At 41.6% G+C, this 13,303-nt stretch overlaps 1 protein-coding gene across 4 annotated transcripts in view; it reads right to left on the bottom strand.

Moving 5' to 3' along the window:
• Window positions 1–13,303, bottom strand: part of PPP1R13B (protein phosphatase 1 regulatory subunit 13B) — a 509,136-nt gene that overhangs the window by 379,702 nt on the left and 116,131 nt on the right. For 2 of the 4 annotated variants that reach the window (XM_085626274.1, XM_085626275.1), the window contains exon 1: window positions 10,600–10,814. The exons of 1 other annotated variant lie outside the window; for it this stretch is intronic. In XM_085626274.1, the coding sequence (XP_085482400.1) occupies window positions 10,600–10,725 (126 nt within the window). In that variant the 5' untranslated portion in view covers window positions 10,726–10,814. Of the gene's footprint in view, window positions 1–8,863; window positions 8,978–10,599; window positions 10,815–13,303 lie in introns of those variants that run through there. One more of the 4 variants, XM_085626277.1, reaches the window with a different exon arrangement.

Here is a 13,303-nt window from a genome sequence, read left to right as displayed (position 1 = left end):
AACAGAGCTTGTTGTGAGAGCCTTCCGGTCAATGACTAATACTTAAAAGTGCATGACGGATTTTTCAAGCAGGACCGGACATCCTCCATAAACCATCAGAAAGGGATTCTTATGGTCCATGCTCAGGAGTGCTGTTATCTCAGCAAACATAATGTTAGAAGTCAAGGATCAAGTCGCATGTGTGCCCACTCTGAAACCCCAATCTGTGAGCAAAAGCTAAAGTATGGATACCTCAGCATGGGTACTCCTCTGTAAACTTTACATGTATAAGAAAGGACGGTTAAAGAGGGGCAAATCCTTACTCCACCAATGGCTGTTCTAGTTCACACACATGCCCTGGATGGGGTACATGGTGGACATTTTTTTATATTATTAAAAACAAGGCAAGGGATACCCTAGGGCACTAACAAGATCAGCAGGATTTCTTGCCGGCATATAGGCAATGCCTCATAGGTGCAGTATATGCTCCGTATGTAAAGAGATTGAAAGCTTCGAGCATGGTTTTACAAACCTTTTCCGTTTGTTTGCTGAATGCATGTCTGTGTATCTTTTCTTGATAAGACCATGGGACTCAAGAACAAGTTGGCAGAGTCTTATCGTTTGTAGTTTCAGAGAAAAGGTGAAGCACGGCCACTGTTGGATGAGAAGTATCCCAATCGGTCAGACACTGTGCAGCCAATGTACTCAACCTTGGGGTACATGGCAGCGCGGTGATACACAACGATGGGCTGTATTCCACCTTAAAATAATGATGCAACTTTCACTGTCAGGTGGGTCAATATTGGGGCTGACACAAGGTAGTCATGAAAAAGTTCTTAATTTTGCAGCTGGCATCCAAAGTCAGAAGCTAGTTTCAGGGAGCAACAATGCCAGCCTTAGGTTTGAGTTAGGCAATGGCAAAAAGCATCTGGTCTTGGCAGCATTCATCATTCAAGCAGCAATCCCCAGGGCAGCACCTGAGCAACTTGGCCCTGGGTTCCACTGCTCATTTAAGGCAGTACACACAGCAGTCTCCCTCCTTCTCGTTTAAATGCTAGTAAAGCCACACTTCTCGTCAGTCCTTCACATCAGGTAAAACGCTAGGAGGGCAGCTAAGCTTTCTTCCCATGGTTGAATTCTTCTTCTGAGCACAAAGCCCACTTAAATTCAAAGGTAAAATGTAATACTTGGGTCACATAACTTATTTGTACTTATAGACCAGAATTTGAGGTCAGACCCACTGAGAATCCCTTCAATTCTTAAGGTGATCAAATTGGTTTAAAGTAGATCTTTATACCCAATGTGACTCGTTACTATCAAGCTGCGCTGTTGCGCTACTTGGTGGAATGGAATCACACGCTTACGGAGAAACACTGGGTCTTTATGGACCAGACGGTTGCAGGACGGCATATATGGAGGAAAGTATGACTACCTAGGTACTCCCGAGCATGGGGGCTTTACTCTTGTCCAGTGACACGTCCGACTTTCCAGGTTTGAGACAAGGTAGCAACTTTTGCAGGCCTCACTACGTTCCCCTCATCTCAGACCCCTCTATTCTTTAATCCAAATTTCTCCCAGGCATGGCTAAGGGTGTCGACATTTGCTGGGTAAAGGGGGATGTAAACGGCTGGGATGTCTTTTTGATTACAATGGCCCTATCCCATTCACACAACTAAAGGAAGATTATGACTTATCTGAGCTCGACCCATTTCTCCACTCGCAAATGTATAGCTTCGTCGTCTTTTGAGATTTTCGCATTTTGGCTAAATGGATTTATGTATATTTTATAAATTATAGATATTAACCTATTGAAAAAAGAAAAATAATTTTGAAAATAAAATAAAAAAATGTTATAGATTAAGAGTTATCTTTTCTGTGGGACAGTTCTAGCGTGAATATATTACTGAAAGAGGCTGTTTGTTGTTTATTGATACTGGTATTATACTACCTCCCGGATAATGAAGTGGAACTCTCAGTGTGACGGTCAGAGCTGTGGCAATCCCGGCACAATACTCCACCTCCTATGGCATTGCCCAAAACTTACTAGATATTGGGAACGGATTTTAGATGAGATTGTCCGGGCCTTTGACACTGCCATCCCCAGGTTTCCCGCTTACACACTACTGGGCCTACCCAACGCATTAACATTCCCGCTTTGCTCAATAAAGGGTAGACAGATGGCCCTGGCACTTAATACCGCCCATCGAGTGCTCTTGTCCTGCTGGAAATCCGATAGAATCCTGGACCACATGCAGTGGCTTCACCAGTTGTGGTCTCTACTTGGCATGGAAAGATTGTCAATGGCAACTTTGGGGGATGAATCTGATTATACAGAGATTTGGGCCCCCTTTAGATCTATCCTCTCCTGTGAGTTTCGAGATTTGACCTGTCCTAACTCGCTTAGCATTTTGAGATTGATCCCGGACCCTAAGGAGGAGAGGGACGCCACTGGTACCATCTCACGGTCACTATAGGCTTGCTTTTCTCAGTGGGCACTATTTCTAGGTTCTTGGCTCGCTTGGAGGGGGCTGGGGATGGGAGGGTGTTTTTTTTTTCTTTCCCTAGGGAATCTTTTGTTCAGTTTTGAAATGGTAAATTGGACAGCTTAGCAGCTAATCCTTTACGAGAGTAGCATTTGGAGGACATAATACAATGTATAATGATTTTCTCTTTTATTGAATGTGTGTGGGCTGTGGATCAGTCCCCTTTGCTCCTCTGTTGACGCGGCCGGCCCATGCTGGGTTGTAGGCGGCTTGCTGTGTAACCTCTATTTAGTATTGTGCTCTCAAATGTTGCTTGTATTGTCTTCTCTGGTAACTCTTACTGAGGCAGGCCCATTAGGGTTGTAGGAGGATTGCTGTGTATAGCTATCATTAAGCGTTCTGCTAATAAAAACTGATTTAATCCTAAAGTAGATCTTTATCGAAGTAAAGTTTAGTCTCTTAGTACAAACATACATACATAATGTTCTCTGCCTTCCCTGCAGAAGCAGTGCCACTGTTATCCCATAATGTCACCTAGTAGAGACAGTTCACAAGCCAATCAAGTACTAATGCCTTGTTTAAGCTCTCTTCTGCCAGAGCTGGCCAAAAGGAGTGAAGCTGGTCACTTAGTGCATAATTGTTCAGGCTTTAGTAGTGGCCAAGCTCTTGACAACAGTTTTGTCAAGTTTATGCTTAATTGCATGCCACACTTGTCTGAACTACCAAGCTGCATACAAAGGATCCTTCAATGCTCTGTTGAATGTTTGCTGATCTAAACCAGACAAACTAACGTGTGCAATGAGGGGTAAGCAGACCACAGACATGCAGGACGATAAGGGAGACAACTATCTTAAAGTTCACACTGTCCTAGTATGACAATCCACCTCCTTGGGAGTACACATATAGGGGAAGACTCCGAGTCTGGTCTAGTTCAACCCCCTCATCCACTCAACAATGTGCTAACTGCACACATCTTACAAGCAGGGAAGAATTAAAGGTCCCATCCATAACAGACTAAGTAGACTTAACAAGCAGGGCTAGAAGAAAGTCTTCAAACTTGGGGTGTGAGTAAAAAGGTCTGCATCTCATGATTGTTAACTAGATGCAACCTATTTTAGCTGTGGCATAATCGAAGTGTAAGGAAACAGGCTTTTTGCAGGTTTACTTCCACTTATTGCTCCCATATTGACCACTAGGTATTGGTGTAATGAATGGCTCTGAAATCGGTTGAGCCCCCACAAACAGGACTCCATGCATGTGTTCTGACCTTTAAAATGGGGCATGTTTAATTGGCTTGTCCCTAATTGGCATTGCTTAATTTACTTATAAGTTCCTAGTTTATGGTACCAGGGGTACCTGGGGCCTGTAAGTTGAGGCATCTCTCGTGGACTGAAGCACTTGTTGTGCTACCACACGTATGATAAGGTAAAACATGGCTCCCAGTCTACCCTTGCAGACTGGAGGGCAGTTTAAAACTGCTAACTCGACTTTGCCATTTAAAGTAATGGCAAAGCCCAAACCTCCCTTGTTAATATATGTAAGTCACCCCTAAGGTTGGTCTAACGAGCCCTAAGGTAAGGTACTTTATGTGAACAAGTGGAACATATACTTTTACATGCTCCATCAGTAAAAATCCAAAACTGGCGCTTTAACTGTGGAAAGGCTGGTAGCCCCATTGGCAAGTACAGAGTTAAAGGCTGACAACCCAGCCCTGCTAACTTCTGAATGGGACTACTAAAGTTGGTATTGTAAGATATCAAAATAATTACACTGTTAAGCCAGGTTTAATGGTTAAATCGAATTTTATGCAATTGGTGGGCACAGTGCAACTTTACAAGTTGCCACTTTAGTTGCCTAAGATCTCCAGCACCCATTTACTATTGTACATGGGGTCTGTCCTGCAGACAGCTTTCTGCACTACTAGTGAGACATGCAAATGACTCCCATGACAGGAGCCAATAGGGGCCTCCTCAGGAAAGGGGTGTTATCTCCCTCCTGCAGGAAGCCACACAGGTGTTGGCTCAAAAGGTGCGCTACAAAGGATTAGCCGCCTTTGAAGTGTAAATGGGAAACACTTGAGAGAGGGGCTGTGACTGCAATACTGGGCGACTGGTAGGTTAGTGGAGACTGGACTTCTGACAGGACCAAGAGGACTTTGATTGGCATCGACCCCTGTAGCCAGGCTCGTCTAACCCGACCATGGACCGTTCAGTTGCTGCGGAAAGCCCCCCGTCTACCTCATCTACAGCATCATTGAGTATCCCTTGCATCAGTACCACTCCACAGGAGCCTACAGCAAAAGGATAAAAGTGCCTGGAACTCACTAAAGACTACTTCTACCTTCAAGGTAACGGGTACTGGAGGACCTTGCTGGCCCGCCTCACTGGCTCCCTGCCATAGTTGGTCACCTAAAGTAACTGCATTGACACTTGACCAAAGTTTTCCTTGAAAATGTTTCTATGTGTCAAATTCACTGAATTTGCCAATGCTTGTTCGCAGTTGAGGGAAAAAGTGCATATTTACTACACCTTGTAAATTCTCTATCTCTGGAACCCTCCAGTGGATCTTCTTCATTGTGGTGTATAAAATTACATTAAAATACAGTCCGTTTTTAGGTTGAGCTTGAGCAGCGCATGCACTGCTCTGCGAGGCATGCTGTACTGAGTAGGGACTTGAGATCCGCCCACTCTCCACACACATTTTTAATTGGCTTGTGTCATTGTCCACTGTGACTGTTTATTGGTCAAAAGGCTTAGTAGTCCCTCCTTAGTACCGTCTTGCCTCATTTTGTAACCTCCCATGGCCAACCCATTACGTGTGTTGTTGCTCGGTAGGCTTTAATTACAGCCTCCGAGCCCTAGTTTCTCAAATAGCATTGTCCTACCTGATGTTGCAGGCAGGACACGCTCTCTCCCAACGTTTTTCTAAACATTTTTATGGAAAGCATTTGCAATGCAGTAGGTCTCACATTTGGGAGGAGTTTAAGCTACTAGCATTGTAAATGACAAAGCCTTTTTAAATCTGTTTTAAAAACAACACGAATAAAAGGCATTGTAATTTACAATGCCAATAGCTCAAACTCTCATAAATGCGAGACCTATTGCATTGCAAAGGCTTGTTAAAACTTGGTGTGACATTTCTGGAGTGTCTTGTGTATTTCTTTTGTAATTGTTTTAGTGCCGTTTAAATGCTTTATATGTGTTCCTTTGTGTAAGCCTTGCTGCTCAGAGCCAAAGCTGCCCAGGTTTGAGCTAGAGGGTTTAACAAACAAAACCTACTGGTCTTAAGGCGTTGAAAAGTGTACTACAAGGTGTGGTCTAACAACCACACCACACCACACCATATTATACACCCCATTTTATCAAACTGAGCATGGGGAGAGAAGACACCCATGCTAAAAGGCTTAACGGCTTGAGGGAACTCGAGCAGCAGTAAATACTTCAAAAATGTTCAAAGAAGCAGCAGGGTGGTAGAGGGCTACAATGACAAGAAGCCAGAAGTAGTTTGAAGTCCCAACACTATCTTGTCCAGGCAATCTCATCCCGTACAGCGATTATCATGGAGGTCATTGAGGCCCCGAGAAAAGGTGAGCTCCAACCTAATCCTGAAACAACAAATAACTACCTTAGTACTGCAATACAAGGGAGACTTCCCAGCAAGTACAGTTGCCATACTGGGTTGCACAGAAATGCTGGTACCAAAAGGAAAGAGATAGGCTAGCTCCAGAATGAAACCAGTTCTACTGTACCCCCATCTAAATGCAAAAGCACATCATCCACTGCTTTTAGGGGCACATCCAGAACGCCATCATTAATATTTTCTGCTGTTTTACAGTCTAAGAAGCAACACCTAAAGCCCAACAAGACACTCATAAATGAGCCCAACGCCCAGAATCATAAACACATCATTATTGCCAATTGTTAGCTCCTCTGTGAGAAAATCACAAAGTGATGATAAATGTTACCACATATTAAGGATGAACAATTGTGGGTAACTTCGCAGAGCCAGCACTATCACTATAAAGGCATTCATAACAGTGTTTAACATGAGACGTAGAATACTACAACAAATTATGGACCCTCATCTTGAGGGGACTATGATATGTTCGGCTAAGGTTGAGATAGTCACCAGAGAATGCAAGAAGTCATTGGACAGTCCTTTCAGACATCATTTTCCATCATCAAAAACAATCGAAATTTTACATGATGGAAGAAAGTATGTGGTGAAAATGTTTGCAATTGTGCTATGATAAAAAAAGACTAAATAAGGCTACAATGTGGGTGCCTTCAACTAGGTTTCTTTTATGGGCATTTGGTAAGAAGCACTAAAAGCAATTTAAGGTTTAGAAAACATTTGGATCTTGGGCTCACGTTTCTTGCCAAGAAGAGAGAAAGAAAAGGAGGGCAAGGCACAATAAACAGGAGTTAGGCAATGAGAGGCAGAGGAGATGGAACAAATGGATTCAAGGATTGGGGTTAGGTGCCGAGAGGAGGCAGAAGAGAAGTACAGATGGAAGAGGGTGAAAGACCAGTTTGGGAGTCAAAGATTCAATCATATTTCACCTACACTGAAGGACCTACATAACTTTTCATCAGAAGCGCCAACCAAACTTAATATGCTGCTTGGCTTATAAACAAAATTCTCTTTATTTGGCAATTAGCCAACATTCCATTTGCAGAGGGAGACGAGATCCTAGAAGCAAGGTCTCATTCCTTCTGGAAACTCTTAAATGTTGAACTTCTCAAGCCTTAAAATAATTCTTAGCACTGATTGACAAAACCTATGGAACGCTCTTCCAAATCGCCTGAGAATTCAAACCACTGTACCATGGTATTGAAGACAGATCTCCTCAGGATGCACTGAGGCTAACCCATAGGTTCGTCCCTCTTTAAACGTTCTATCCTAATGCCCATGATACCTTTGGCCAAATGCCTGTACCATCTTATTATGCTCAATTTTGCCTCCAATGGCTCGATTTGTGTAAGTTTCCACTACAATGTAAAAAACACTTGGTGCAACTGCACTACACTAGAATGTTAAATAAATAAGAGAAAATGGGGAATTGCCATAGAAAATGAGGACATTAGAAGAGTGGCAAGGAACACCCTTTTTCTTTCCTTGCTCTGTAAAGGAAACTAGAAACCTTTTAAAATGATCTTTGCACAGTTTTAACCAAATCACACGAGTTTTACCTACACAACAAGCCCTCAATCTGCTTATGTTGCACAATTTTTAGAACTTGTTTCTCAAAGTCAAATATTCTGCTGGGACGGACTTCTATTATTCTACAGTTATTTCTTATATAAGGTCATGGCATTCAGATGTTGAAATCAAATACACATGAATTACAGATCACAACAGTCGACTGTGTCAAATTACATAATGTACAACAAATTAGGTTAGAACACCCACATACCAAATCTGGGCTACACGGTTCCTGCAACTACGGGATCAATAAAAAGATCTGCATTGACATATGGAAGGGGAGCTATCTGTCCAACATGTATGGTTACCAATTCTAAATTTGTTCCAGCACTTATGTATGGGTCATTGTGTTGTTCTCCAGATAGAATAAGCAAAGTAGAGACAATATTTCTGAAGAGCATCAGGAAATTGTTTAACTTATGGAGCTCGATGCCGCAAAGAGAAATAAGGCTGGAGTTTGGAATTGCATCTTCTCATACACTGACCACAATCAACTTACCCATTATTCACAGACTGTTATTTGGTGGAAGATGATACTTCACAATTTCACAGCAACAAAGAGCTGCTAAACCCCTCCAATGCAGTACACCTAACAAACATTTCGTTAAGGTTGATTTGGCCAAACATAACTTGTCAGCTTTAACCAACTTGTAGAAAAATCTTCGGAATGTACTCATTTTACATAACACAAAATAAAAACACCTTGCGGTCTATCAGGCATCGAGAGTCTAACCAAACATAACACAAAGTACACCTTGGGATCATATACTATACAGAAACAACCATATATAGATTATAACATGAACACGAAGGGGCATGCATTATTCTTACGTTTTAGGCTTTTTGATCTATCTTTTTATCTTTTTTGATTGACAATGGAAAACACCCCCGGGAACTGCCAGTCTGTGTTGGCTTAACAACACTAGTTATAGAAACATGCTATTACAATTTAGGGTTATCCATGCTACATGTTTGTAGAATGCACACACAATAGAATATTTTCTTCTTGCCGATTTGTAGAATGCACACACGATAGAATATGTTCTCCTTGCTGACATTTACGATTGATGATTGCGAATACACGTTACATACATCTCCTCGGTCTAAACGCCCCTGAAACAAATTGACCTAATCGTACTTCCTTTCCACTCATGCACCTGCACTGGCTCTGAAAACCTTGCTGCGAACTGGCTCACCTACAATATCCGACTCCTAAGGTGTCCTTTTGATGTAATCGTTTTCTCACTTCCTCACACAGGGGAGCCCTCAGGCGGTGTTATTCATTTGCTTAACTGCAATTATTTCATTACGCAAAGGAGCAGTTTACTGAAGGGCAGTTAATCAGAGCACGACATCCTTGAAGAAACGCTGAGGCTGCTCGGACAGGACTGGCAGCCTGGCTTCCACGTGGGAGAACCCCAGGTCCCGAAGTAGCGATGCATCACATGAAAGGATGGTGAGGAAGAGCCCCGGGTAGAGTCTTACGGGTGAACGCACAAACGTTACGTGACCAGCTTGTTCTAAGAGGCAATCTGCTCTGCACGCCCTGCGGCGCGTGGTGCGCGCACTGCACAATGTCCGACTCGCTTCACCAACAAACATCGGAATTATCGACTCAGTGAGCTTGATAAAAGTGTTGGTATAATGCCACACGAGAGGCTTAGTTTCAAAATCTCCACGGCGCTCCTATGCACAACGGACTCTCTTGCCCTGCGTTTCACGTTCTTTCCAGCGTGGGGAATAAGGGAGCGGGAGCGAGGAAGAAGGGAAAGAGAAATTAGAGCGACGAGGGAAAATAACATGGTGAAAGATGGAGGGACAGAAAGTTAAAAACGAAGATAAAAGGTGGGATGAAATTGTTTAGAGGGTATCGGGCACAGCGGGAGAAGATGAAGGAGAGGAGTGAGGACGAGAGAAGTCATTCATTGGAGAGAAGAAAACTGTGTGACAGAAAAGAGAACAAATTGTGAACTTGATGCATGCGAGGTTGGAGTGTGCGGGGCGGTGCGGTGCGTGTTGGGGTATATATATCAGGGTGCATACAGGGCAAGTGTGTGGTTTTATGCCAGACCCGGAAATTGGAGTGTAGCACAATATATGTCATACAGCACAAGAGTGCTAATAAAACGGATATATATGCATTCATTACCAGGGCGCAAAATTCGGATACCCGTATTATTAGCATAGGACTGCATACCACTGCCTCACAGATGACTTTTTACAATGCTATTACCCATTGTCGAGGGCGGTAGGGACATCATAGCCCAACTGAGGAGCTGCCTATTGTGATCCTGGCTCACACTCAAAATGGTACACTCGAGACGTGCATATATGCTACATCTATACATTCTTATTCATAATGGCATGAAAACAGTTCAGAACTAAAAACCGCTTTGGGAACATTTGGATCAATTTAAATGCGGACCGTGCAGGACAACTGCACATCCTATTTGCAGGGATTTATGAATAGAGGGTTAAAAACCTACATTGGTTTGTCATTCTTCCTACTGCCATAGACACATTATAAAAATATATTTTCTATAAATAAACTCAAGATTGAGTGGCTGAATACAGGTTTACCCAGTTGTGATCCATTACAACCGACAAGGTTACATTTGTTAAAAAATACAAATACATATTTATATATGGAGTACAAGGTAAAGTCCAAAAATACATTTCACATTAATTGCAAAAGATTAATCGTTTTTGTTCAATTCTTTACTGCAGTATCCAAGATGATAACCATCACAAAGTACTGAAGGCACAAACACCAAGCAAACACGGTAATCAAAGCTGCTTCAGCTACAGAGGATAAAACAAAATATCTTAAATGACACACAAAAACAAAGTACAATAATCGTTAATTAACACGAGAAAGTTGCAGCTAGAGCAACTGCATTTACCGTCAAGGCCAACTACAAACACGGCTCACCTTTTTCAGCAATAACCTATCCTTTTTTCGATTGGAAGGTTTGATAAAGGATTTTTCGGACAATACAGATTTTCCTTTGGACTTGTTAACGATGCCTTGAAGAATCATTGTAAAAAAATTCCTCATGTGGACGTAAACATGAAAGAAAACAGCGAGCAAAAAATGCAAAATATATCCTACTGCGTGCACGAGAATGCAACCTGAATCAATGTAGAGTGATGTGCTGGCCGCCTACAGGCATACAAGCCATCAGCAGACAACGATGACATGAGAGGTGATAAGGTATTCTGCAGACAAGAACCAGAGCACAGCAGAGGCATTTGGGAGATACGGAGATTCAAGTCTTACCTAATTAGGTAAACTTCAGAAGAGGAGCTTTATGTTGTCACAACACCACGACATTCCATGTTTGTACACTTAAACTAGAACGCGCTTCAAGTCAAACCAAACTCAAATTCTTACGTGTCCAAATACCCAAATCTTGACATTTAAAGACCACTGCTTTTGAAAGACCCCTGGTTAAAGAAACATGCAATGGTTTCATGCTAGAAAACTCAATCGGCACAAATAATCTTTCTATTCCTAAATGTTCTGAGTTTCCATTGCATGCAAACAACCTTGCAGTCAGCATACGTGCAAAATTCCTTATGCAGTTTGAAAACTGCGTCTCGTCTCTACTCCAAAGAGATCTCTCGTATGTAATGGCAATATATGATCATACAAATGTCAGGTAAAGCTGTGCTCAGAGGAAGTTAACATATGCTCAGATTCTTCTGTTCTACAAGGATGCCAACTGAAGCTAGAACAGAGACTACTAGACAGTTAAAAGGGGAACTCCTTTTATAAATAAGTGCATCAAAACCTCACCCCTTGAAGACAACCTTCTCGCAACTCTCCTCTCCCATCAGCTGCCCCACCACTACCTTCACCGCGTAATCCTTTCTGTAAAGATCAAACCTGCTCCTTCACCTCTCCAGGTCATCTCCTCTCTTTAGCACTACCCACTGTAAAACCTACCCCGTAAACATTTCTTCAAACATTAGTATATATCCTGCAGGGTGTATGAAATGAGTCAAACAAACCTTTTATATCAAATCCTCTATAATTTCCAGGATCTACTAATCTATCATCTACTAAAGGATCAAAGTAAATTGGTACGGTCCAAGTGACACAGAAAAAAGCTAATATCTCAAACACTTTAAACTTCACGTTAAAGAGGTGCAATGCAGAAATCTTTGTAAGTTGTCCATCTTAAGACTACATTTTTACCATGGCTAACACCTAGAAGGATGTTGACTTGAAACAGGGACTAATATTTTCACCATATCGCACTCCATAATACCTCAAAAGCAGAAAATATTTAGACGGGGGAAAATGATTGGAGATATTGGTCAAAAATGGATTATATGAACAGCCTATAAAAGGTGCAGAACATTTTTTAACATTGTTGAAAAAGTAAGGCTATGCTGTTTTAAAGTCAGACACTTGGTGAGTAATGTGCCAATAAGAGAAGGAAACACAGAATTCGGACAGTATTTCAATGTGTCTTAATAACAATTTGATTGTTTTTCAATTCCAAGTCAATTACTGTAGGTACCTCAAAACGAAATATACATAGTAAAACCATTTTTAGAAATTAAGAAAAAAAACTTAGATATTGGCCTAAAAAATGCATTTAAACAAGATTCTTTTTTTCCAATAAGTTTTTAGGATTTTTTAAAAAAAACGTGTCCATACACAATCATCAACAGCATCCTGAAGTGACCAATAACAGGAAAAACAACCACAGTTTCGAGGTCTTCTTAAAGGCAAGGAGATTAGTAGCGGCACACAACGGGCATGGAAATAAATCTACAATTTGTCGCCAGAGCAAGCAAAAAAACCAACTAAAAAAACCAGCTACCAATAAAACTTTTTATTGCCAGGGACTAGAATAAACTGCATCTTTTAAATTCACAACAGTGGTTTTACAGACTATTCAAAATGAAGTGTCACAATGCCTTCTCCTTTGCCCCCAGAAAGGAAAGGAACCAGTATATGCTTACAGACTGATGCCTCTCAGAAAAAAAGCACACTGTAGATAGCATCATGTCTAACAGATCCTGTAAGACTAGGTGCTCACTGGGGACAGACTAGAAAAGCTAGTAAATTAAGTCTAAAATAGAATGCCAGTCCCTTCTCAGGAATAATTACAAAAAAAACATGCTGATACTGGTGCGAGAGAAACCATCTTCCAAGCTTTCTTCACAGAAGGAGGATCCAGTGAAGGTCACGTTGTATCAATAGCGCATGGAGGGCGGGACACCAAAGAAAACAAGCTCAATCTCAATTAATACTAGTGAGAAATAAAAATGTAAAAGCAAACATTTAAAATAGATACTATACACTGTCAGCCAGTTCATACTTTGATTGCACTAAACGAACTATGATTAATACAAAACAAAGGCAAGACACCTCATAGGTTGATATTCTTTAAGAACATAAAAAGTAGCACAAGAATATCATACAAACAGAAAGAAAATTTCACAGTGTGGGCGCTCAGATGAGGCTTGCTATCTGGGAGAGTCTGGGCTGGGAGTGTTGATATGATCTTGTACATAGCCCTTTCTGCTGTTCACCAGCCAGTCTAAGATGGGAGCTAAGTATTTAGCGAGATTAGAACTGAATTCACAGACATGGTTTCCAATATACAATTCCTAACTAT

This window comes from Triturus cristatus, chromosome 9, assembly GCF_964204655.1.
Source record: "Triturus cristatus chromosome 9, aTriCri1.1, whole genome shotgun sequence".
In the NCBI taxonomy this organism is placed as follows: Eukaryota; Metazoa; Chordata; class Amphibia; order Caudata; family Salamandridae; genus Triturus; species Triturus cristatus.
Note: the sequence above shows the minus strand (reverse complement) of the source record. Positions and strands in the feature narration are given on the sequence as shown.